This window comes from Biomphalaria glabrata, chromosome 10 (genome assembly GCF_947242115.1).
Source record: "Biomphalaria glabrata chromosome 10, xgBioGlab47.1, whole genome shotgun sequence".
Taxonomy (NCBI): Eukaryota; Metazoa; Mollusca; class Gastropoda; family Planorbidae; genus Biomphalaria; species Biomphalaria glabrata.
The window spans coordinates 10201177-10229014 of record NC_074720.1 but is presented as its reverse complement, the minus strand read 5'-3'; the positions used below and the strand labels follow the sequence as shown (position 1 = coordinate 10229014).

The following is a 27838-nucleotide window of genomic DNA, read 5'->3' as shown; positions in this document are numbered from 1 at the left end:
GGTCTTGTGAAACACTGCATTCATCCTGAATCTTTGGAATCGAAGACATTGCCATGATTATTAACTACTTTTAATTTTATCTTTTCAATGTTATCGTAAGTTTCTGATAATGTATTTTTTGCACTAGACAAACCCATGGCTAAGCCTGGTGCTGATCTCTGCCATAGAACACGACCAGATCCACACAGTTCAATTCATCCTTCAGAACATGTCCGTCAAGCTGAAGAAGATCTTCTCTAGCCAGAGAATTCAGCAACTGTATGAAAGGGTAAACAGTTTGGAATCGATACTTCTTATTTATAAAATGCCTAACTGAGTGCAACTGAACGTCTTTGATTATGAACAATTTTTTAAAGTATTTTATCGTTCTTCGGACTATTCCGATTATTTTAACGATGTTTCAAGTATTCGAGTTATTTTAAAAAGGAATAAAAATAAAGGGGCTACTGAAATTAGCGTCAAACGTAAAAATAAATTTAGATGACGGATCAATGCAACCTACAACGAACTGGCTAAACTTGTTTAAAGTTTGAATTAGTTTCAATTCTAGTCACCGGAGCGAAATACTCTGCACGTGATATAATTATTAACGATATAGTGAAAACACTATTAGTCATAAAATAACCAAGGCTAATCTCGTACAGATTTTCTTGTTAAGTCTGTAAACTGTATCAAGATATCAAATCTCGTAGAGCATTTCTCTGTGTGGCCATCAAGCTCTGTAATAAAAACGTTATTTGGCCTGTAAAAAAAAGAAAATAATAAAAGACTATCTAGAGCAGGGGGTTCTCAACCTGTGGGTCGCGACCCTCTTGGTGGTCGAATGACGATTTGCCTGTGGTCGCCTAAGACCATCGAAAATATGGTTTGTTATTGTCTATTCTTCTATTGCTGTATGTGTGTGTGGGGAGGGGGGTCGCGGCAGAGTGGGGGGTTTCTAAAAAGGGGTCACCGAGCTTAAAAGGTTGAGAACCGCTGATCTAGAGCATATATTTATTATATACACTCAAAATTATATGAGTTTAGTCAAAGGGGTTTTGAGTTTAAACTCCCCTCCAGTGGAGTTTGAAGCTAAAAAAATAACTTTTCAATATAAAAAAAAGCGAATTACGCACTCAAAATGCTATGAGAGTTGCCAAAAGGATTTTAAGTTTAAACTTCCATTCAGCGGGGTTTGATGCTAAAAAATACCTATTTAATAGAAAAAAAAAGCAAATTACACACTAAAATTATTTGAGCGTAGCCAAGCCAATTGGGGGTTCTGAGGTTAAACCCCTCTCCTACAGTTGGCTTTTCTTAAAAGTTTAAAACCCCTCCAGATGGTTTTAAGTTTAAAAAATTTTTTAAAGCAAACTACAGTTACCAAATTCTATCTTTTGAATTAAAAAAAAACAAAAAAACTCCAGAGATTTTTTAGTTTAAAATCCACAACAGATGATTTTGACGATACAACTTCCCTTTTCTATATAAAATCTAAAGCAAACTACAGTCACCTAATTCCAATAGCGTATTCAAGAGAGGTTACACATTTCTACCAGTGGCGGGACTCCATTAATAAAGTGCATTAAATAGTCATCTGTCGAAATTGAAAAACACTAAATGTGGCTCAACAAAGATGGCTAAGATAGATTTTAGTAGTCAATTATAGAGATCGGGTCTAAATCAGTGAAATCCTAAGCCGAAACGGGAGTCGACCCATTAGTAAGGTTGTGACAGAGCGTCGCATGAGGTTTGCGGGACATGTTCTCCGACAAAATGAATTACGCATACTAAGGGTTGCGATAGCATCCTAGTACAACTTGGCGCCAGTAAGGCAGTAAGAATAGTATTTTAGGTTTTTGAAAAAAAAACTTTTTAATAGCAGGAAAATTTACTATAGATACCTCAGAATATTCATTTTGTTGGCTTTCAATACCAGAAATAGTGCTTGGCGGCGGGGCTACGCGCTGGGGGGAGCTCCAAACGCTTTCCAGACCCCATTGCTGTCAAAGGCGGGGAGTCTACAATTTTTCCAATAACTCATGGAAGAACCTATTCTAGGGCACAATAAAAGTCTTCCGAAAGAATGATGGGTCAGAATGTAATAAAGATCATGTACACACACACACATACATACTATTAATTTTTTTCGCGGGAGGGGGGGGGAGAAAAAAAATCCTGGCTTCGCCCATGATATATATCTATATCTATATCTATATCTATATCTATCTATCTATCTATCTATCTATCTATATATATATATATATATATATATATATATATATGTGTGTGTGTGTGTATATGTATGTGTTTATATTAACAGGGAAAAGCCTCTGGATTCTCTGGATTCATTTTTGAAAACTTGGTAAGAAATTGTCAATTAATGTTACATTTTATTTTTATATTTTGTAATTCTATATTTTGTAAGTTTCTTTTTCGTGAGTGAAACGTTACATTTTTTAAAATAAAAAAACAACTGATCTAGTAGTTTGTCTATTGGACTTCATGTAAATATTTCTCAAGCCTGTTTTTTTTGTAGAACAAATAGATTGATAACTCTTATCAATGTCGCTTTAGATTGAAAATATTTACATTAGACTTTAGAGCTGATATTAGGTTGTAATTTGGGTTGGCGTACTCATGTGAAACACCAAACCCATCTTTAATTTTCGGAATCGAAGACATTGCCATTGTTATTATTACTTTAAGCCAAAGTCCTTCTAGTAATATTGTTTTATACTATTATCACGTACCACTAAGAACTGTTTTCTACATTGTATAGTTTTAGAAGTTTCTGTCAATCAAAACGATATTGAGCATTTTTTTGTGTTCTAACGTTGTCAAGGACACTATATTTAATGATCACATCTGCCAATTACATAATATACATTAGTTTTTGCTTCCAGCAAAATAACTCTAAATTAGATTTTGCAGTGCTGAAAAGTGAACATGATTTACCTAAATAATGCCAAGGACGCTTAATTCAACTATTGCCAACTAAAGAAAACAGATGGCAGGATGGTTGTCTGGTCGTACGGTTTGCCCGCTCCCATCCCCCGTCGTCCTGTGGGAGGTTTGGACTAGGAAGTAAATTATCCTTCAACTCTGAAGGAATATCCTTATCTTCTTATCTTATATAATACAGACGTTACTTCAAAAAAGAAGATGATTACGTCCTACGCGTCATGCATTTAGTCATGCATATTAACCAATGACTTAAATTCTGCCAAGTCACTGGTTTTCCTGGCTAGCTTAGGCAACCCATTCCATGCTCTAATAGCACTGGGGAAGAAGGAGTACTTGTACAAATTTGTCCTAGCATATGGGACGAGGAATGTGCCTTTATCCGAAACATGTCAAACATTTTACAAACATTTTACAAACAGAAATCGTTTGTTACTTATTTAAGCAGTATCTCAATGCTTGGCACTTGATCTACGAATCAAAGTTTTTTTAGCTGTCCGTTCGCTTATCAACATTTTCTACATTCTGTACACCAGAAACACACACAAAAAAAATAGTTTGACATCTATTGTTCTACCGCAATATATGGGGGGATTCTATATTAGAAATATTTCCACAGAGCTTTTTTTAAACTTTTCCTCCTCTTTCTATTGACAGCATACAATTAGATGAATCTGACACAAATAATTCAGGGGTAAATCCATCAGATCTGGCAAGCGAATTTGCCAGAAAAAAATTTTTAGATGTTGAGAAAATTAATCTTACAGACTTAGTGAACTTTAAGATGGTTGGACAGACCATCATCCAGGCGATCAAAAAAGGAAAAAGTAAGTTTTACACTTTTCTTTTTTTTAATTTTCAATTCCTCCTGTTAGGTCCCAATCTCTTCAAACAGTACTTTCTTGTCCCGTGTGGTATAGTGCGCTAGTGTGCACTAGAAATGCAGTTGAAAGTGCTGAGTATCATTATCAAGCATAAAATAGAATATTACTTTGTCCATAACATTAGGTTGGACCAAAAGACAGGATTCGTCAGAGACAAAGAGCGACCCTGTTAATGAAAAAACCCAAAGTGGAGCGACTACTTCCAACACCAATGGAGCTGATCGTAAAAAACAGAAAGACACTAGCACCGTAGCTCCCAAAAGCAACCCAAGCAAGGACCAAGACAACTTAAAAAACAGTTCAGAGTTCATGAACTTTATGTTACTGTGTGTGGCCTGTGATTGTTTCGAAGAGGTCCAAGATCACAGAGACTATCTCCTTTCAGAGTTTCCTTACGAGGTAGGTGAAGGTCAACTATTTGTGTTCTTGTTGCTTCAACTATTCATCGTGTTTCAAACAGATTAATAGAACGCGGTGAAAGAGTTCAACTATGATCTTTAAAATTATTTTTAGTAACACACATCCGTGGCGCGTAATGTGGTGAGTAGAAATGGAATCTATAAATAGATCGTATGTTTAGAAACGATGTGTCGTTTTATCGAAATTGCGCTACATTCGGATTCATAAAGTACAAGATCAATAAGCAGTTAAGGGAAAGAAACCAGTTCATCAAGATAAACTACATGTTGTATGGCTCTTTCTGTGTCCAGAGATAATGGATACGTCTGGCTGGTCGTGTGATTTGCGCTCTGATCCGTCGTCTCGGTGGTCCTTGCCCTGCCGTCCCTTGGAAGGTTTAAGATTCAACTATCTGTATGTTAAATTTTTTGGCACCACAGTGATCAGTCGGTTTTATTTCCCCATTCCTCTCAGCCCTTTTTCATTGAATAAAATGTCTTTAATGACAGGCCCGTCCATTTTTTGATGTTGACTTCCCCTCGCTTTGGGCTAGGATGACTTGGATGTAAGAATCTTCAATTCTGATGGAAAAACCGAAATACGCAAACAAACAAAACAAACAAACAAACAAACAACAAAACTCTGTGATGTTCATTCCTGCGCTTTAAATCGTAGGTTGACACGTGTTATGGGTCTCTCACTCTCTCTGTCTTTTGCAGCATGCTTTTCAAATTCATTGTTTTGCGTAGCATGCAAACTAAATTGAAATGAAATAAAAAAAATAGAGAGATTTAGAACACAAGGTTACATAACAATTCTATAGTAATCCTTTTATTATTAGATCTATATGTAAAACAACGAACATCTTTCTTGATCACACAGGAGAGGAGTTACATTTTATGTGAATAAAATAAGACTTGAGAAAATATCTGAATAATTGTGTATAAGAAATGAATGCATGTGTCTTTAACTGTTTATAGTAAAGTAAGTAAGTAAAGTTCCCCTTTCAGACCTTGTGGTCTATAGTGCAGATGAAGTAAAGGTCATCTGTTTCTTTGGCCCACGGCTTACAAGGGTGTCATGAGGCCAGCACAACGACCAACCGTCTTTACTTTTCCCCAACTAATGTCAGGGACCCATTAGAGATTCGACCCCCGGGACCTTCGGTTCGGAAGTTAAGTGCTTTACCTCTCAGCCAACGCTCCTCCAAACTGTTGATAACTTTGTTAATGTTATAGTTAGCTGCTTGAAACTTGAAACAGTAGTACTTCATTCCATGCTTTTTACATTCATTAATTTGAGTTTCATTCAAGTAAACTTTTGATGGAATGAAACAATGTAGAGATTTAGATCATTAGGTTTCGTGAAAATATGAAATAGAAATCACCAATTATAAAGTGTGCCGTGGGATCGAATTAGAAAGTGCGTTTAATTTGAATATTTTTTTAAATCCATTTTTATAGCGCAACTTTGATTCTGATGCATTTGCAGTGCGCTATACTCCAATATATTAATAGAAATTGTTGAGGAGATGTAGGTATCTGGAAGGTGTCATACTGTTTTAAGGTGATCAGTTAATGCAGCACTGCTGTCAAGGGAGCTCTATTTCAAATCCATATGGCTTGAATATTTCTGGTCCATGGGTGAATTCAACGGGACCGCCACTGAGTTTGTGTAATAACACAAACTTTCTTTGTAATCTTGCTTTTAATAGTTACGTTCAAAAATATTTCATTTAAAATATCATTCATTAAAAATGCGTATAACTATTAACAAAAATACTATACTTTATGATATATATCTTTTACCGAGTTCTTAATCTTAAAAAGTCACAAAGGCTGCAGGACACACATTTGAGACCCAAAAGAATAGCCATTATTGAAGACAGGTGCAGAAGACGAAAAGAAAAAAAAAACAAACAGACCGCCGGCAGACAATGGCTTTGTCTGCACGAGTTGCGTAAAAATATGCACAACTGGATTTACGTGGTCTTGTGAAACACTGCATTCATCCTGAATCTTTGGAATCGAAGACATTGCCATGATTATTAACTACTTTTAATTTTATCTTTTCAATGTTATCGTAAGTTTCTGATAATGTATTTTTTGCACTAGACAAACCCATGGCTAAGCCTGGTGCTGATCTCTGCCATAGAACACGACCAGATCCACACAGTTCAATTCATCCTTCAGAACATGTCCGTCAAGCTGAAGAAGATCTTCTCTAGCCAGAGAATTCAGCAACTGTATGAAAGGGTAAACAGTTTGGAATCGATACTTCTTATTTATAAAATGCCTAACTGAGTGCAACTGAACGTCTTTGATTATGAACAATTTTTTAAAGTATTTTATCGTTCTTCGGACTATTCCGATTATTTTAACGATGTTTCAAGTATTCGAGTTATTTTAAAAAGGAATAAAAATAAAGGGGCTACTGAAATTAGCGTCAAACGTAAAAATAAATTTAGATGACGGATCAATGCAACCTACAACGAACTGGCTAAACTTGTTTAAAGTTTGAATTAGTTTCAATTCTAGTCACCGGAGCGAAATACTCTGCACGTGATATAATTATTAACGATATAGTGAAAACACTATTAGTCATAAAATAACCAAGGCTAATCTCGTACAGATTTTCTTGTTAAGTCTGTAAACTGTATCAAGATATCAAATCTCGTAGAGCATTTCTCTGTGTGGCCATCAAGCTCTGTAATAAAAACGTTATTTGGCCTGTAAAAAAAAGAAAATAATAAAAGACTATCTAGAGCAGGGGGTTCTCAACCTGTGGGTCGCGACCCTCTTGGTGGTCGAATGACGATTTGCCTGTGGTCGCCTAAGACCATCGAAAATATGGTTTGTTATTGTCTATTCTTCTATTGCTGTATGTGTGTGTGGGGAGGGGGGTCGCGGCAGAGTGGGGGGTTTCTAAAAAGGGGTCACCGAGCTTAAAAGGTTGAGAACCGCTGATCTAGAGCATATATTTATTATATAAGCCTTTACAAATTTCGGCACAATGGACCTCATTCATCAATCAAACAAACAACATTTAGCCACGTGATTCTATATGTCTTCTATACAAATTATGTAATCCATAAAGGCTGTCATGTGATACGTATTTTTCATTGTTTTATCAATATTATGACGTGGCTAAATGTGTTTATTTAAGATTGATGAATGAGTTCCATAATCATTTAATCATATGTAATATATAAGCTCATCTATGATATTTACACATTTGTAATATGAACAATCTTAAATCAATGGTAATTTATTTTATTTTGCTCCAATTTATCTTGAACAGAGCTCTCCAGAAAGGGACAATGCTACTGTTGTCACAGCTTTTCCAGACCGGGTTTTCCGAATGCTCATTAAATTGCTTGGACCTATCGGTTATATCAAAAGACTGGAAGTAGCAGACTCAACAAACTCGGGTTCGTAAATTGTAAATTTGAAATAAGAAGCTCTCAGAGTTTGTGAAATATCTTTTCACTCATTTACGGTTGACAGTAAAGTTCAATGCACTTTACAAAAATTTTGTAACAATTTATCAATTTTATTGTTTTCGCCACAAAGAACAAGTGCTACACAGGCTGTATTTACAAATAGTAACAGTACACAAATAACACTCAAAATAATTCAAATAAAAAGAAATGTAATAATAATGTAAGGATAAAATAGATAATAAATTAAAATAATAATATAAATAGCGAACTGTCTGGCTCTATACTTTGAGACTAGGACGATGGAATGGTTCATTATATTTCAAAATCTTGTATAATTCGTCATTATTAGCGTTATTGTCATCAATAATATTTTTTCCTTAACAATACGTCAATATTCTCTAGGAGCCTTTCCTTCTAATCTTGTTATCTACTATTTTTAATTTTATCGGCATGTTTTGTTATGGCAGTACTCATAGCAATTTCGTAGGTTTTACTCTGTAGTTTTAATCTAGTAAAGTCAAAATGTATTGTCTGTTCTCTAGTCAACAAAAACAAAGATGCAGTACAGGATTTATTTATTTGGAGCATTCTCAGAAACAAGTTGGATCTCTCTCTGTTGATGTGGGAAAAATTGGATGTATGTAATATAACATGCAAGAAAGCATTATATTAAATATATTTATATATATATATATATATATATATATATATATATATATATATATATATATATATATATATATATATATATATATATATATATATATATACTCATGTTTCATATTTAAAATAGTTTTTAAAGTGTAGACAATTTAAATTCATAGAATTTACTACAGGTTAAGTTAAAAATAAGAACTAAAATAAAACGAAAATTGTTCCTTTTCTTCAGCATCCAATCGCTGCTGCCCTTTTTGCTTATGGGGCTTTGAAACAAATGAGTTTGAAATCTGTGGACAGACGGGAAAAGGAGGCACTGAGGATAAGTGATACGTAAGTGTGTAGCCATCGCTTCGACTGGACATTGGGGCATGTCACACTAATGCTTAATCACTGTAAATCTACTCTTTGTTTACACTTCGTACTTAGGTTATTCAAGTAATGAAATTCATTAAGAGAAAAAAAAAAGAATGGAGATATGAGCAAATGGGGTGGTTAGATAATCGGACTGAAGGAAAAACGTTTAAAAATAAAGAGAGATTTGAAGATATTTTGAAACAAATAAACAAAATAAAGAATGTCAAGTAAGCCTTAATGAAAGATTACTGTTGCCAAGTCATTATATGAACATTACTATTAGATGCGAGCAAAAAATTTTTTCTACTTTTAGTTTTGCGCTCTCTAAAAATACTTAGCCTATCTGCACTACCGTATTTTGTACAGCGTAGGCTATTCATATTATTGCAGTACTGTTTCAATTATGTTACAGTGATTATAGATTTAGTAATTAAATAAACGCTCTGGTCCATATGCATCGATCACAGAAATACAATCCAAAAACTTTAACTTCAACAGTTTAATCAAATCTGCGTAATTTATAGAATATAGAGGCGAAACAAAACATTTTTTTGATATTATAAAACGATATTATAAAATTTGATTGATAAATCCACACCGAGAATATTAAAATAAAAAATGCAGATTTACAACATTCCGACTTTTCTCCCTTTTATATACTCGACCGCTTTTTTTTTTTCTAGAAGATTTTTGACAACGACTAGAAAACAGGTCTGCGTTTCTTTTGCTCTATTTTGGCTTTACTAGAAGACACTAATAACTACAGCTTCCGTTGTTATAATCAACGCGATAGTGACAATTGCTCACAATACTACAGGAACTTTCTATGAATTATATTTTCATTTTTGCAACCTCTTTAGAGTTTTTTTTAATCATTTGATTATTTAATTACACATATTTAAATAACAGAAGCATGGTGTATGAGTTGTAAAATGCTTGCCTTCCTAACCAAGGGATCTTGCGTTTGAATCTCGGTGAAGACTAAGATTTTGAATTTTGGAATTTTCAGGACGCTTCTGAGTCCATCGAACTTTTAATTGGGAACCTGATATTAATTTGGGGAAAAGTAAAGGCGGTTGGTCGTTGTGCTGGCAACATGAAACCCTTGTTAACCGCTGGCCATTAAAAAAATTGATCTTTACATCATCTACCCTATAGATCGCAAGTTATGAAAAGGTTATTGAAAAATAACAATAAAAATTTAATTCATATTTCTTTTTGACTCCATTAATATTAATGACTAAACTTTAGAGTTCTGCAAAGCCAGCTAAGACAAAATATTTCTAAACTATAGCATTAATTAATCTATTTCAAAGTGTGTATCGGTGTGAATATTTGGCTATTTAAAATTTAAAATGATAATTTAAAAAAAAATCCATTTCAGAATGTATGCCAATTTTGCCATTAAATTTTTTAAAATAAGTTTTAAAAATCTTTTTCAGAATATATGCCAATTTGGCTATTGAACTGATCAATAAGTGTTACAACACAGATGAAGAACAGACCTTTGACCTTCTGCGTCAAAAAGTGTTAACATGGGGAAATCACAGCTGCATACAGATTGCCATAGCAACTGACAACAAGCGTTTTTTGTATCAACCACCTTGTCAGGCGCTATGTCACAGACTGTGGTGGTGGGGACACCAGGCAGATAGTCAAGACAGACGGGTACATTGACATTGATGTATATTTCTGTCTGTCTATATCTGTCTATGTTATTCTAATTTGCAAGCATTGTATTTTAGTTGTCGTAATGATGTCTATATATTTGTTATAATGAATCATTTTGTCTTCAAAGCACGCCATACTCACAGAAGTAGGTCCGGAAAAGCCTGTTGTTAAATTAGAGTAAGTTGAATTTAATTTAAAATTGGCCCATTGTCTTTCACATGTAATTATTAAAACATGATTTTAAAAATTTCTTAATTTTAATTTTAGGCTTCTAGACCAGAAGCGTCTTTGCTTATTTGTTTACATTTCTATTTGACAAGTCTATAGAAGTTTTTCTTTTTACAAAGCTTATCTGTCTGTGCGGTACAAATTTTGAATACGTTTTTACCCATTCTCGGATCAAGTTCAAATTTCGCAAGACTATTGGTGGTCTATGACCAATTAGTTGGCCCCTTTGGTTTTTAAAGTATTTTATTTTATTACGAAAAATCATTGTTTGACTTTTCTCTGGTTTAGATCCTTGAAACGTCCACATTTCATGAAGCAAAAACAAAAAGCAAAGCCAAAAAAGCAAAGTGATAAATCAGAGTCATGTTACATATCAATAAATGAACTCACAATTTCTCATTCTTAAGTGGCTGTACTTATTGTGAAAGTATTTTGTGTAGATCGTAACATCAGTTTATTTCCCATAAGGCCATCCCATTCCAACACAAAGTGGCCGAATGTCAAAGTATCTCGCGAGAAGACCAAGCAAGTTAGACGTTCTGAGACCTGGAGAGACGAGAGCTGCACTGATATGATCAAATACCTGCTGTCCCCTGTGGTCATCTTCTGGTTCAATACGGTAAGTATACTCTGTCACCTGTGGTCATCTTCTGGTTCAATACAGTAAATGTGCTTATATGTGGCCCATGTCAGGGGCAGGTATGGCGAGAGTGATTGTGTTATTTCTTTGTACTATTTAAGTATGAAAGAGTTATATCCCTTTGTTTATTTCTCCTCTTCTCTCCCTCCCCCCCCCCCCCGGCATGAATGTGAACAGTATAAAGTGATGTCTTTGAATAGGGGTTTCCGTTGGTTGATAGAGTGAATTGGTTGTTCGTTAGTTGTATTATGTTCCTGGACTGGTGTTGTATGTATAAATTATACATTGAAGTTTGATACCTTTATTTGTGCTCTTTTGATTTTCTAAGAAGTAAAGTATCATTATTATTGCATGGATTTAGTGTTATTCTGGAGTTGGAGTTAAATATATTTAATAGTAATTGATACTAATTGTATAACAATTCTCAAGCCCCTATCGAGCCACAGGAACCAAGTCCAGCCAAGCCTAAAGTGAACCCTGACAGCCACTTTCTGGCCTACATACTGCGATCTGCTTTCTTTTTTAATGTAGTAAAGCAATCGTTTATCTGTGACAATCTTATGGGCTAGTTTCCTAATTGACAAATGACTTGGTGTCCCCACATTTAATTAAAAAATTGTCTTTCAAAGAATCTGTCTTAACTCCCTCCCTCCTTTTCTGTGTCTGTCATTATCTCTCTCAACAAGGCATATAGATCTTCAAAAGGTCCTGGTTACGTGCCCTAATCAATACATTCTTTCGCTTTACCATATTTACTTCATTTTGTTTTCTTATAACAATAAATAAGTGACTTTTAGTAGTGCTATCGTGCGACTTGTGACTAGAGAGCGAAACATAAGATTATTGTTAAAAAAGCCCTATATCAAAATGTGAATAGCTGAGTACTTCGGGACAACAAAATTAACTACAGCTTTAGGACATCCTTAGGATGAAGCAATGATACATTCTTTCTCCATCTTTTTTTAACATATTTCTAAAATGGAAATTCTAGAAGGATTTACTCCTAGCGTCACCATAAATGTGCGGTCTATTTTCAATCTTAGGTCTGCAAATGATACAGACCTTATTAGAGAAAATGCAGACAGGCACAAGATCCTACTTGAAAACTGGCTGCTGCAGCTAGAGCAGTTGGCATGGGAATGATTGCAGAAAATGGCAAAATACTAGTTTGTGGTAAAGATAGTACGCCATGATGCATACAGTTCAATGGCCAAACATTAGAAGTTGACTCATTTAAATACCTAAGATCAACGTGATGCATAACAAAAAATGGAGGATCAATAAAAGAGACAAAAACACGCATAAGCTTGGTATCCACTGCCATGAGCAAACTGTGGACAATCTGGAAGAGAAACATCAGCTTCCATTAAAATTAAAACTGTATTTTTCACTAGTGGTTTCTATATTCCAATATGGTTGAGAAAGTTGGACACTGAACGCTGAGGCTGAAAAAAGAATTCAAGTTTTTGAAAGTTAATGCTACAGAAAAAATGTTTGGCATCAGATACCAGGGAAAGAAGACAAATTAGTTTGTTCTTTTACAAGTCTACACTCTGGCTGCCCCAAAATGGATCTCCTCAATACTGTGAAGAGGCGACAGCTGAGCAGGTTTAGTCATATTGTAAGACATGACTCAATGTCAAAAGTCATTCTTCATGGTACAGTGGTGAGAGCACGAAGTAAAGGCCGTCCGAAGAGAAGATGGCTGGACAACGTGAAATAATGGACCTGTCTCTCTTGATATCCTGCTAAGAACAATTCCTGACCGGGAAAAGTGGCGGGATTTGGTTACACAAACTGTCACAGCACCCAAACAACGAAAGTCAGGTGACTGATGATGATGGTGATAATGATCATTTAGAGAATCTCGAATCTATGTAATATGCTTACATTAATTTCTTTGTTTCAAAAGTAAACTTCACAGTATTCACATTAGTAGAAACAAAATCAACAATGACATTTTTTCGTTCATTTTTGGTCATTCTAGCTAGACCATCCATCATAGAAAATCAATCTTAGACCATCAATCATAGACCATCAATCATAAACTATCAATCATAAACCATCAATCATAGACCATTAATCATAAACCATCAATCATAGACCATCAATCATAAACTATCAATCATAAACCATCAATCATAGACCATTAATCATAAACCATCAATCATAGACTATCAATCATAACCTATCAATCATAAGCCATCAATTATATAACTAAAATGTTTTGTCTTCGAGTCGGAAGATATCACTTTGCCATGCATATTTTGTTACATGTCACTTGTTAATCTAATGAACAGTAAAAGTTTTCCTAGCAATCGTAACTTCGTTAATTTTTTTTCACTATTTGTTATATCTACCATAAGATTGGGCTTGTCATTTTTCTGTTGGTTTACGCTCTGCTGTTGACCTGTAAAATGGAAGCAGGAACATTTCACTGGATGGAGTGGATCATTTGGTCCTGGATTGTCATGTACACCCTAGAAGGTTTCCTTATGGTGAGTACACTACTGAAACAGCATTGATGACAGACTGTCTGATCTTAGTGACCTATTGGGGGAGGGGGGGGGGCTTACAGACTATCAGGACTTATAGATTTTTTGATAGCCGAGTTGTTGTTAGTATGGTTTGTTAGAGTGTCAGGTGTTGTTTTTTTCTTTACAAAGCGTATATAATGGATTGATTACTTTGTACGTTATATGTCAGCCTATTGATTTGTTTGATGTTTCAGTTTGGTAGAGTGATATCAAAGACCCTTACTCAAAAGAAGTATTCCAGCAAAAGCTCTACTAAATGCAGGGTAAATATTTAGAACAACAATTGCTTTTTAGATTTATGTAGTTTTTTTTCTTTAAATATATTATTTTAAAAAGTTTTTATTCACTGATGCCAATAAACATACATACAAATTATTAAAAACTGAATAATTGATTTCACAATTGAAAAATAAAGGTTTTGATGGGTACTATTTGATTTTCCAGGACAATTAAAGAAAGTTAAGGTTTAAATATTACTCTCTATACTTTATTAGTGAAAATTATAGTTAACTTAATTTCCAAAGATTTATTTACAAAAAAAAAAAAAAATTAACAATACAAAAATTAGCTTATTTAGTAAAATTGCTGGGATTTTATTGAAATGAAACTAATTTTCCATGTTTACAGAAATATTTGAATCAGACTTTGTTTAATTGTACCAACTCATAGAGTTACAGTGCCGTTTGTAATAGGAAACAGAAAAGGAATAGCTACTTTGTCTTACATATGGCTAAACGAATTTTCTACAAAGTGGATATCAACTCCATCTCTCTGTCTGGTCAAAAGTTTGTACACGTTATTTCTCCGACACCCAATCTCGGATCAAGCTGAAATTTAGCACAATTTGTTTTGTATTTGACAACACAAGAATTAATAATAAAAACCAATTAGTTAGTTAATCCTTGGTAATTAATTACTTTGTATGTTCTCAAACAAAGAAAAGAAATTTTACTTGACTGAAGTGGTGGCAAAGGCTGAATTAGTTCCCTTTATAGGTCGCCGCTCTAAATTGAAATAAAAAATATATAACTATGCAATCTTTTCTAGTCAGTCATAAGTACCTCACTAGCAGAAGGGTTAGCACGTCGCCCGAGCAGGCGTGATTCACGAGTTCAAATTCCTTCACCCCTTTTTATTTTGTTAAGGCTTTTAAAAACCAATTACGGTTAAAATCCACCCCGATACCCCCTTTCTCACCCCACCCCTCCTTTTCCCAACAGGCCCAGATAAGAGATAGAATCATAGCGTATTGAGAAAGTAAAAAAACAACAACATAAAAACATGAAATAGCGCTAAACAAAAACAATTGGTAACAAGTATAAACCTACAACATACTTAAAAAATGAAGAAAACTAACAGGTTTTATAGTTGTATCAATTAGTTTGGATCAGCCATGATGGAATTAAATTTGTAAAAAATCTAGAGCTCTAGAATAATACAAAAGTCTATGCGATTAGAAATATTTTTAGTACTTGTTGCAATGTTTTCTATTCTGTTGCAGGCCTTGTTTTCGGTCTTCTTGAGTACGGACAGCTTCAAATTTATTGACTTCTTCTCTCTGGTCTGTTTCTACCTCGCCTGGTTCCTTCGTTATGCCGCCTACAAGGCGGACTCCGACCAGCAGCTCCAAATGCAGACAGCATACATCGTGTTCAGCATAGACTACATTCTTTTTTCTCTATTGATATTTAAATTTTTCTACGCCAACAAATTTTTGGGACCACTCCTAGTCATGATTAAAAAAATGGTAGAGTTTTGATTTTCTTTCTTTCTTTTTTTAAATTTCAAAATTGACGATTGGATAGAACATTTATTTTCATCATTTGTTTTATTATCAACGGCAATTGATTGAAGTAAAGGTTTTTATTAACTATATATTGTAATCATTTGAAACCAAAAGAAAATCCGCTGCCGAGGACAAACGCAGACAGCGAAAAGAAAATCTTAATCGACCACCAATGGACAATGGTTAGCTTGCCCTGGCTGTGGCAAAATATGTATGTCACAGCTGGGACTGCGTAACCACGGGAAATACTCCATACCTCATTAATCTTTGGACTCTTATCAAGTCTTATTATTATTCTTATCATGAACTATGGTGCGGGTTAGTAAAGAGTCATAGAGCTCTGCTATACGACCAAGAGTTTGAATCCCAGTAAAATGATAAGATAGAATTTTGAATAATCTTTTAAATTACAACCGATAGAACTTTCATTTTCGTTTTAAATTGTTCAGTAGATCTCATATTTATTAATCTACACAACCTGTTAGTAGCATAAATACAACAATGTTATTTAATAGAGGGACCCAAAAACCGAAGCAAAATCTCGCCTTATTAAAAATATGTAACTTTCTTAATATTTGAACTGTGACCTACATTTGGTATCCTCGATTTTGGAATGACGAATTCTATCCAAATTAAAAAAAAATAAACTACATGACCATTTTGAAAAATAGGTTTAGGGTCCCTATTTATGTAGTGTTTACTCACCGGCTAAACTTGGTAATACTATCGACGGTAAGACTACACGACTAAATATAGAACATGAAAATAGAGGTGAATTTTAGCATAAAATCTTTTTAGCTGTTGCTACTTACTTAAGGGAAATAACAATAAATTTTTAAAAAGTAATGTTTATATTTTTGTTTTGCTCTCCCTTTTTTTTTTTTTATTTTAACAAATTGCTGAACAAAATTATTTTCTGAAAGTTTATGTGTTTATTTGAATACACTTTGAATGCGCTGTGGTGACATTGTTTTCTTCTTAATACATTTTCTTCCAGCTGTTCACGATGATCAAATTTCTGATCATCCTGTTTGTCATATTTACCGCCTTCGCTGTTGCCTCTGAAGCTGTACTCTACCCAGGCACACAGTTCAGACCTTCCTATGCATACTGGGTGTTCCGGAAAGCTTACTGGAGTATGTTTGGGAATTTTTTCCTGGAGGAAATAGAAGCAAAAGGTAAGTTGACAGCTATTTCAAAAAAGAAGTATCTTATCTTATAAAATACAGATGTTACTTCAAATAAGAAGATATTTACGTCCTACGTGTCATGCATCTAGTGAGGCATGTTAACCAATGACCAAAATTCTGCCAAGTCATTGGGTTTCCTGGCTGGCTCAGGCAACCCATTCCATGCTCTTATAGCACTAGGGAAGAAAGAGCATTCGTAGAAATTTGTCCTAGCATAGGGGATGAGGTACGTGCCTTATGCATTTATCTAAAAATTAAAGGGTTTTTTGATTTATCATTACTATGTCAAATCGTTTCGAAATGGGCGACTTCTCGACATTAAGGCAAGAACTGAGGGTTAGAACAAGCAAAAAAAATATGAATTTAAAAAAAAAAAAAAAAAAAAAAAGCTTATCCAAAGGGGAAGAACTCAGTCCATAAAACTATATGTATCAATAATGTACAGCTATCTCCCTTATGTCTTGATCAAACAAAAAAATTAATTAACAATAATTAATTAAGTAATTGGGTATGTTTTTTATTGATTATTTTTTTTTTGTTGGGTATTATAAATAATTGATTAAAGTATCAAATTGATCGGAGAAAGCGGTATGGCGAAATAGTGTAAACAATTATTTAAGGGGACTAAACCCAACACATTTAATAATATCTGTGAATATTCAAGGATTAGTTTCCCTTGTTGGTATCAAAATAATTACCATTAATTAATTGACGTATTGGTTTATTTGAATTTTATTGATTCATATCTTGTCTATGCCAATCGACTATGGTAATTGTGCGCAGTTTCAATTTGATCCGAGAATGGGTGTGGGAGAATAAAGTGTAGACACTTTTTGACAGACAGACAGACAGACAGACAGAGTGAGCCTTGTAAAAAAAAAAGTGCTGTTGGCTATGAAACGTAAACTAAGATGATGTCTGTGTGATGTAGTCACTCGATGAATTCCACTGTGTGCTGTTTTAATGCTTGTGAAATTTTAGGCTCCTAGGAGCATCTTTGATTTTCTTTAAAATTTCGTTTCAACAAGTCTGTCGTATCTTTTACACGTTATTTCTCCCACTTTCCATTGTGCGATAATGGAACTTTGCACAATTTGTCATTGTTCAAGACAAACAAAAATACAAACAAATTAGTTAACTAAATGGTGTTTATTACTTATTAAGTAAATTAGTTAACTAAATGGTGTTTATTATGTATTAACTGTAAGTAATTTTGTTTGGTTTAAAAAAGGGAAATCAGTCTTACGGTATTGAAATATGTTTTTTTAAAGTATTTTTTATATTTTGCTTGTTTAGATTACTTTTGTATAGGGCATTCCCCATGCTATAGCAGGCTTTGTATGCTCCAGTTCAATCTCTTTTGTAGACCTTTAAAAATGGGAGGAGGGGGAGTATATAGAAGTAGGTATTCATTCTTCCTTCAGGCCTTCAACAAAAACAACTCGGCTCGACTCGAGATTTGAGCTCAAGACTACTAGATGGGTGTCCAGGTAGTTTATGTCATTCCTCCACCTGAAAGAATCCCTGTAACCATTACACTTGTACGATTGGGATCCATAAAACAGTTTTTAGTGTAAGTTTTGCTAAACAGTTTCAGTTTCAATACTGAAACCAGCGCTAGCCAATGTGAACTATGTCCTCTGTCTGGTGGCACTACTTATTGCCTAATTTTAATTTAATATCTCCTTCATTATAAATAATTTATGTTAATATTTATATATACGCTTGGCTTCCGAACCGGACGGTCCAGGGCTTCAATCCTGGTGAAGACTAGGATTTTTAATTTCGGTATCTTTGTGCGCCTCTGATTCCACCCAGTTCTTGTGGGCACCTGACATCACTTGGGGAAAAGTAAATGCAGTTGGTGCTTGTGCTGGTCGCATGGCACCCTCGTAAACCGTAGGCCACAGAAACAGATGTCCTTTACGGAGAGATCTAAAAGTGGAACTTTTTTTTATTAGCATGTATTATGAGGTTTTGTGAAACATAGTAACAGCTATATATGTAACAGTGCATTTTACGATTAAATATCATTTTGCTCTTAAATTTGTGATTTAGTTGAACTATTTACGTTGCTAGAAATTGTTTTTTTTCTCTGTGAGCAGAAACGGCTGGTGATTGTACGTCTGACCCGACCAAATATCTGGACTACAATTACCTTAGATGTGCTACAAACATTGGCAGATACTACGTGCCTGTACTGATGGGCGTTTATGTCATGATCACCAACATCTTGATCTTCAACTTATTGATTGCCAAGTTTAAGTAAGGGAATCATTTCTGTGCTTTCTCCCATGAGGAGCTTGGACACTCATGGCATGGTTTTTATAAAACTACTTCTTTATCTAATTCATTGCTACTGTGAAAGATCTATAGTGTGGTATAGTGATAGATAAGAGAGCAAGCCTGTACTCTTTTTGAAGAGTTTGAAAATAACAAGGTTGAGATTACAATGAATAATATCTATCAATTGTAACATCAAAACTTGCAATCTACATTACCATCAATACTTGTAATCAACATTACCATCAACACTTGCAATCAGCATTATCATCAAAACTTGCAATCAATATTACCATCAATACTTGTAATCAACATTATCATCAATACTTGCAATTAACATTACCATCAATACTTGCAATCAACATTATCATCAAAACTTGCAATCAATATTACCATCAAAACTTGTAATCAACATTATCATCAATACTTGCAATTAACATTACCATCAATACTTGCAATCAACATTATCATCAATACTTGCAATCAACATTATCATCAAAACTTGCAATCAACATTATCATCAAAACTTGCAATCAACATTATCATCAATACTTGCAATCAACATTATCATCAAAACTTGCAATCAACATTATCATCAAAACTTGCAATCAACATTATCATCAATACTTGCAATCAACATTATCATCAATACTTGCAATCAACATTATCATCAATACTTGCAATCAACATTATCATCAAAACTTGCAATCAACATTACCATCAATACTTGTAATCAACATTATCATCAATACTTGCAATTAACATTACCATCAATACTTGCAATCAACATTACCATCAACACTTGCAATCAACATTACCATCAATACTTGCAATCAACATTACCATCAATACTTGCAATCAACATTACCATCAATACTTGCAATCAACATTATCATCAATACTTGCAATCAACATTATCATCAATACTTGTAATCAATATTACCATCAAAACTTGATATCATTAATACCATTAATACTTACAATTCAAGATAATAAAGATTTGGGTTTGAAAGTTAAAATTTCTTTCAATGTTATGTTATGAAATTATGTCACGATTGTTATGTGTCATTTATTTCTTTATTTGTCATGACAAGGGAGATTATGTCCAAGTAAAAAAATTCTCTAGCAAAATGATTGGCTGGAATTCACAATAGATTAACTATTTAGCTTATATGTTTAGAATACAAATGATATACTTTATCGGCACAATGTTTTGACTTTTGTCTGTCCGTCTCTCTGATCAAAAGTTTGGACACCTTTTTTCTCCGACACCCAAAATCGGATCGAGCTGAAATTTTGCACAAATATTTCTTTTATCTGACAACACAGGAATCAATTTTTAAAAAAATTAGTAAATGGATTATTGGTAATTAATTATTTTATTTGGTATCTTAAACAAGGGAATTAATTCGTACTCGACTGATGTGGTGGTATAAGCTGAATTAGCCCCCTTTTAGATATCACTTTTATTCTAATCCCCTCCCCTATTTTTCCAACTGGTCCAGAGAAGTGCTAGGCTGACAGCGTAGTGAGAAAGCTAAAACCATGAAATAGCGCTAAACAAAAAACAATTGATTGCTCAGAGTTATTGTTGTTGGTCTAGATCTATTACAAACTTAATTAATACTTAATTAAAACTATTTTCATCAAGTATTTATATGTTTTTCTTGTTGGACAGTTTTCTGAAGGTATTTCTGAAAAAAAAAAAAGGGGGGAATATACACAGTATGGTAAAAAAAAAAAACAACAACAACAACTTGTGACTTGATTGGACAAAATGACATTAGAACAAATCTTATAAGCTATACTATCGTAAATTTTCCTCTATTCTTCTAGGAAAACACTTGGTAGAAGACTTTTTAAAAAATATCTTTTAAAGTCTAATTAACATTCGTGCATCATCTTCAAATGAAACGTGTTTGCTGTGACAAGGCATATCCACAAAAAAAAATCCATCCTTGAGCCATATGTATTAGAGTGCTAAGAGCCATATTCCTCCAGTTGATTATCCAGCGTTTGTAATGTTAAATGTATAAATGTTTGTCAACAATTAAATGTCCAAACATAATTCTAAGCTCTCTCTATTCACAGCTCCACCATTCAGAAAGTTGAAAGCAGAGCAGAAATATTTTGGCAGCTTCAGAGTTATGAGCTAACGGATGAATATTCTAGAAAAATATTCCTGCCTCCACCTTTCTTCATGATCACAATACTCATTATCATCAGCAGGAAATGGAATGAAAATATATTTAGTAAGTGAAACGGATAGCGAGTGGCTACATCGTGAATAAGATGAAAATACTTGTAGCAAGTTAACTTTATCAAGAGGAGGCAACATAGAAATAAAATGATTTCTTTTAGTATTTAAAATGAATTTCAAAGGGAGGTAATAGGAAATAAAATTAAAATATTTAGTAGAAAAAATTAAATGTAGACAAAAAAAGAAAAAGGAATAGAAAAAAATTTTAAAAAATCAAATGAGAAAGAAAAACAACATAATAAATACAATACGGATATATGTAGTACGTAAAGCAGATATCAGATGGATACATTTCCCCATTATGTTACTGTGTAACGTTAACCTAGTATTGGTTTTAATTCATAGTTACAGCTATGTTCAACGGTACTGGTATCCACCTACCATTGCACCAGACCTCCGGATAGAGAATAAGCACATCATAAGCTTCATTCTCCGTCTCTGTAGCTCAAATTACAATTTAAATTTTAGTTTCTCATTTACTCCAAAAGAATTCAGCCACTTCCTACACCCATGTAATACTTTTACAGTGTACAACAGACATTTAGAAATGATATAATTGTGTCTGCCAAATCAATGACATTTCTTGGTGTATCCTACAGCCAAGGCCTTTGAAAAAAAAGTTCTTAAACGACTCAGCAGGTTGGAACGTCTGGCGCTAGACGAAAGTGAAACTATCATGAGAAGGTACAAAAACAATTTGATTTTAAATTTTCTTTTTATTACATGATCGAAAAAAAACAAACAACAAAACAAGATTACAAAGACAGTTTGTGTGGAAACACAAACTCAAAATCGGCCCCCGAAGTTGTCCACCCAGGCAGGCTTCAATATTTTCAGAAAGAACATCCAAATGAAATTATATCAAAGACAAATGAGAGATAAGAATGGAGAAAGAAGGTTGACAGATCTTGTGTAGTGCCCCAACGGTACAACAGATCAAAGGATAGGTGCAAGTGAATGCAAAGTTAGATGTGAACCTGGCCTAACTAGTTCCCCTTTCAGACTTTGTGGTCTATAGTGCAGATAATGTAAAGTTCATCTGTTTTTGTGGCCTACGGTTAACGAGGGTGTCATGTAGCCAGCACAACGACCAACCGCCTTTTCCCCAACTAATATCAGGTACCCATTGGAGCTGGGTGGACTCAGAGGCGCCTAAGTTAAAAAATCCCAGTCTTCACCAGGATTCGAACCCGGGGCCCCCGGTTCGGAAGCCAAGCGCTTTACCGCTCAGCTACCGCGCCTCTCCTGGCCTAATTGAAGTCTTATAATTGATGTAATTGTTTTGAAAAGGCTCAATCTCTTATTCGAATGCTAAAAAAGAAATAAATTATAACAAAAGAACATTTTTGCAATAAAAAATGAAGTTTACAGATTTGCGCTTTTTTTTATCTCAACAGAAATAACCCGGAAAGATTTCCTGAAACGAAAAATAAGGTTTGTACTATGTTAGAAAAACTATGAGAATAGGATAATGTACAGCAAGAACAATCGAATAACTAATAAATATATAACTAATGGTCTCGGCTACTGTCAAACCAATGTCTTGCAAAGGTTTTACAGAGTGTTATGGTTTTACAGAGTGTTATGGAATGTGTGCATGTGTGTGTTTCGATCCTAACGATGGGAAGAGGTTAGCGGTTGTGAATGATGCAAGATAATAGCATTGACAATGATTCCATATTATCAGACTGAAAAAACGTGTTATATAGTTAGATTTTGTTCTGAATATCATTTTAAATTATTACTACATCCTACAGCATTTGTTTCATTTTTATCTCAAGTTGATTTTGTTGATACTGTAATAAAAGTTCTATTTTGTTTTGTTTACAAATAAGATATTTAAGTTGTTTCAAGTTTTACAAGCTAAGATGTGATACGCCTACAGCGATTTATTTTATCTTATCTTATAAAATACAGACGTTACGTCCTATGCGTCATTCATCTAGTCATGCATGTTAACCTCAATTCGGCCAAGTCATTGGTTTTTCCTGACTAGTTCAGGCAACTGCTGTCTGCCAGCAGCTTGGTGTTAGAAGTCAACCACCGCAGAGATGAGAAGATAATTTGTTTTTAAAATACTCTACGTAATAGTTCATCATTGTGTGAGCGTGCGACCCCAGGTCTATTTGTTATCTATTTTTATCTGTATTTCGATCTATTTACTTTATATAGGCCAGGCTAGAATAATTTGATTTAGTGTCTTTTCTTCTTGCATAGGTCAGTGCTGTGTGTTTGTAGTTTCCGCTATTTATAACTTCTGCTAGTTTGAGTCTTTTTCTGTTATTTGTGTTTTACTCGTAGAGGAAAAGTAGTTTTAAAAATAGTTAACTAGCTTTAGAGTTGTTGGCACTGTTTCCATTTCTTTGTCCCTGATTAGTTCTACATATTTTTGTCTTTAGCGCTTAGGTTAGGTTAGTAGTTATTTTTTAATTTCAGTCTAAGTGTAAGTCTAGAAGCTGTATAGGGTCCCTGTACGAGTTTAGAACATAATTATCTTTCTTCTTCCTTTTTGTATTTTTGTAAGATTTAAATTTTAAGGTTCTCTTTTTTATGCTGTTTAATTTGGTATATAATGTTGTGTAGTCCGTGTCTTTAGTAATTTTCTAGATTTTATTATAGCGTACGGCTAGGTACAAATTAGGCGTGTCAGTAGTCCAGTTTAGTTTTAGATAATTAGCGTGACGTCATGCTCTCCGATATGTTCGCGCTGACCAGTTATAGCTAGCTCCGGAACCACGTTGAGCCCTCTTTTGTCTTGACCAGTGGTCAGTGCCGACAGTAGTGCCGGTGTAGAGTTAATTGTGTGTAGTGTAATTTCAACTGGGACCGCCTGTAAGTCGAGAGAATGTTTTATTTCTTTTTATTTTATTAGCTTAGATTTATATTGATTATTTCTAGATTAATTGTTATAATCTAGATTTGGATGGATTGGGGCCGCACCCCAGTTCTGTCTAATTTCATTGGCCATTTTCTAGACTGTGCCGGAAACTCGTTAACCTGGGTGGCTTAACCCGCAGCCATCTTGAATTAATACATATATTTTTTTCTTTATTTCTTTATTTTATTTGTAAATTTTTTATTATCTTATATTCTTATGTATGATTATTCTTATTAGTGATTTTTTTGGTAGTTTCTGAAGCGTAGTTGGCAGATAATGTTATTTTTAATTTTGTTGTACTTTTATGTACAAGATGGCGGCTGGCATAAGCCGGCTCATTAACCTAGATAGTAGATCTAATGTGTATTGTTGTGACTTTTATCTGATGTTATTGTCTACCCAGCCTGTGTGGGTTGTGGCGTAGACTTGACCTAAATTCTGTGGCTTTTATTAGCTACATGGAGGCTAATTACTAATATGTAATTACCTCATGTCTCTAGGTCAGTTTGTGTACTAGCTTTTTACTATTTTTTAACGTTTTTATGTATTGATTTTTGCAGGCTATCCTTACTGTTGTTAGTCTACTGCCTGTAGGCTGTTGTTAGTCTACTGCCTGTAGGCTGTTGTTAGTCTACTGCCATTAGTCTGCCATCGCCTCCTTGTACCTTTTTTTGTTATATTTTATTAATTTTAAGCTTAGGTCTAGGGTAGTAATTGTAGTGATTTAGTTAGATAGTTGGTTTGGTTAGTCTGTTAGTGTTTGTAGATTTAGAGGGTTTTAGTTAGTTGCTGAGTTCAGTTGTAGTGTTAGTGTAGCTCTATATGTTATATTTTATTATTGATTTATTTGTGTATGTAAATAAAGTTTCTTTTTGTTTTATTTATCCTAAAGTAAAAGTTTCGTTATTGCTTTCTTTTAGTTAGCTAGATTAGTTTAGTTTAGTTTAATTGTGCTGTCTGGTTGCTTAGGCGATTCTAGCCCCTTGGTCGCAGACCGAGGTGCACAGATTGGGCCCACCCAGTAGAGCTACCACCTGCCTACTGTTACAAATGAATTTAATGTTGAGCAGCAGAAGAGAATAGGCCACCACAGCTCGCGCCTGCCTGACCTGCTCACATTTTTTGGTGTCAGAATATCTAATTACGATGGTCAAATGAATACGTACCATGATAAGTACATCTGTATATTGCCATAACACAGCGCTTTTCAAACTGTGTGTGTGTGTTTGGGAGTCGGGTGATTGGTGGCGTGAGGTCGTTAAAATTACATTTCAATTGAAAAAAAGTGTTATATTTTAAATTTCTATTCGTGATCGATAGTAATGCGGACTTATTCATCCCAGGAGCGCAATGCGGCATGAAAAGATCGGTTCTCTTAAATTCAGCGTTTTTATTTTTATTTTATTTTTATTCACCATAAGGTGACCCATGACCTATAACCCATGACACTGTGCATGAAGAAAGTAAGGGTAAAATAACACACGACAAATATTTGTATGACCTAGCTTATAACAACACAACTCTGTGTGGTACAAAGTTTGAACAGGTTCTTCTATTTGCCATTCTAAGGTTAAGTTGAAATTTTGCACAATCATTCAATGCCTCTAACAAAACATGAATCAATCGAAAAATTGACCAATTATTTTATATATTAGTCATAATTAATTAATTTCCTTCACTTACAGATAGTTCTGGCTAAGCCCTAAACGGAGATAAGCCATGTGTAGAGAAGTAGGTTGTCGCCTGAAAATTTGAAGCTAACAACTGATAACTATAAAACCTATTTTCATAAGCACTTGGCTGGCTGAAGCGTCTTGAGTTCGAATTCAAGTCGAATAACTTTAAAAAAAAAATTGCTTTTAAAAAGCTGGAACTTAAACTTTTTTCCCAAATACCCCTCCTCCTCCCCCCTACCACCGGTCCACACAACTGAGTGGACAATAGCCTATTGAGCCGAGACCAATCGTTACACAGGGCTTGAGCACTGATCTATAACTTCGCAACCTGTGGGCAGTTTAGACCAATAGCTAGTTGCCACGTGACAAGTCGTAATGTCAAAGTAGCGATTAGCGTTTTCTACTTTCTATGAACTGAAACTATGACATTTATCATATGTTTTACTGTTTCAGATCACACATATAAAAGAAGAGGACTGCAAGAAAATGTAGCTGTAAATTACAATATCTGTGTTTTGTAAAGTAATGAAGCAAAAAATACCAACATCACCATCACTAATTGTAATTTAAAAATTTATATTTGATAAAAATGTAATCAAGTATTTATCTACTTCTATATATCTTTTCAAATGTGCCTTCCATGATATATTTGTTAATATGTTGTTAATTTATTAAGCTGTTCCTGTGATATGTTTATTTATTCTACAATAATGTTATGTCTTGTTACAATACCTCTATTCAAGTTGCACATTCGGCATGGGTTAAAACCATCATGGTGGACACAGTTCTCGAAAACTGCTCTAACGATTTTCCTCGAAATTTGATAGTTCATGTTTATTGTTCGGAAAAGAATTACTAGCTAGTTGGCCACACTGTGGAAACTCGTGTAAAAAGAAATTAATTAATATTGGGCTCATCTTTCCCTGACTTTCGTCGTAGGGTGCGATGTGATAGTTCGTGGAACCAAATCCCGAGTCAGCAGCTGTTCTTAGTAGGAAATGAAGAGCTCCTCATGTAGGTTCAAAATTAATTTTAAGTTCAGGAACATTTGTCGCACAGTCTATTTAGTCTATATCTAAGGGCCAATCATTTGAATATTATAAAGTGGGGGGCTGGGAAGGAGGCGAGATAAAAATTTTTCCTTTTTTTAAAATTTCACATTCATTAGTTATGAAGAAGGAAACTTGAAGAAGCAACACTACATAAAACATTAAACCATAGTTTACAAAAAGAAATCAAAAACCTAATAAAATAGAGGCATATTTCTTACACCATAAGCTAGGACAAATTCTTACAAGTGCTCCTTCCCTAGTGTCATTGAAGAATGGATGGATTTGCCTGAATCAGCCAGGAAAACCAATGACTTAGCAGAGTTTAGGTCACTAATTAACATGCATGACTAGATTGACAAATGTAATGCGTAGGACGTAATTGTCTTGTTTTGAAGTAATGTCTCTAATCTATTAAACAAGATTTATTAACTCATATTTGTGGGTGAAGTGTGGATGTGGGGGGATTGAGTAAAATACTAAAAATGTTTCATTTTGTTTTTAAAATCTATCATTCATTCCTTATTAAGAGTAAAGTAATCGCTTTATAAGATGCATAAAGGAAGTATTAAACAAAAAGTATTTTTAAAATATTTTTCTTGTTTTTCCATTAAATCTGCTATGTCTTTTTAAAAAATATGTTTTTGAATGTAAGGTAATATTTATTACAAGTAGTTAATTAACATGAAATAGATTGTGATTGTTATTATGAAGTACATATGTAACATGTAAAATAAATAAGCTCATCATCCTTGATTCAACATCACTTCTTTTATGAAGTAACGTCTGTATTTAATCAGAAGATGAGATTTTAAAACAATGTATCAAACGCTAGCCACAAATTTCTTGATTTTGTTTCTATTTATTTGCAATAAAATTGTGTTTCAATGCTCATTTATGTACTCTGTCGTTTTCCTTTTTACACGAACTATAGAACTATAAATAAACATTCAAAATG

The 27838-nt window shown here is 34.0% G+C and overlaps 1 protein-coding gene and 1 long non-coding RNA gene across 2 annotated transcripts; both read left to right on the top strand.

Moving 5' to 3' along the window:
• The first annotated feature begins 216 nt into the window (after window positions 1–216).
• Window positions 217–27774, top strand: LOC106054403 (transient receptor potential cation channel subfamily M member-like 2). Its single transcript, XM_056043917.1, has 20 exons — window positions 217–268; window positions 2303–2344; window positions 3601–3770; window positions 3952–4226; window positions 6341–6481; window positions 7527–7656; window positions 8211–8305; window positions 8558–8658; window positions 10125–10350; window positions 10481–10530; window positions 11050–11200; window positions 13588–13719; window positions 13953–14021; window positions 15260–15505; window positions 16542–16722; window positions 18840–18999; window positions 21109–21269; window positions 21877–21961; window positions 22675–22711; window positions 26285–27774. Exons 1-20 carry the CDS (start codon window positions 261–263, stop codon window positions 26321–26323), a joined length of 2499 nt encoding a protein of 832 aa, XP_055899892.1. The 5' UTR covers window positions 217–260; the 3' UTR covers window positions 26324–27774.
• LOC129928667 (uncharacterized) lies at window positions 23354–25052 on the top strand. Its single transcript, XR_008780130.1, has 2 exons — window positions 23354–24655; window positions 24716–25052. It is a non-coding gene; the product is annotated as an uncharacterized LOC129928667 (long non-coding RNA).
• Window positions 27775–27838: the final 64 nt, after the last annotated feature.

Excerpts from the sequence above, each read along its gene's own strand:
- LOC106054403 (XM_056043917.1), top strand. Across the intron at positions 13,720-13,952 it reads CCCTAGAAGGTTTCCTTATG|TTTGGTAGAGTGATATCAAA; the intron begins GTGAGTACACTA and ends TTGATGTTTCAG. Across the intron at positions 22,712-26,284 it reads TTCCTGAAACGAAAAATAAG|ATCACACATATAAAAGAAGA; the intron begins GTTTGTACTATG and ends TTACTGTTTCAG.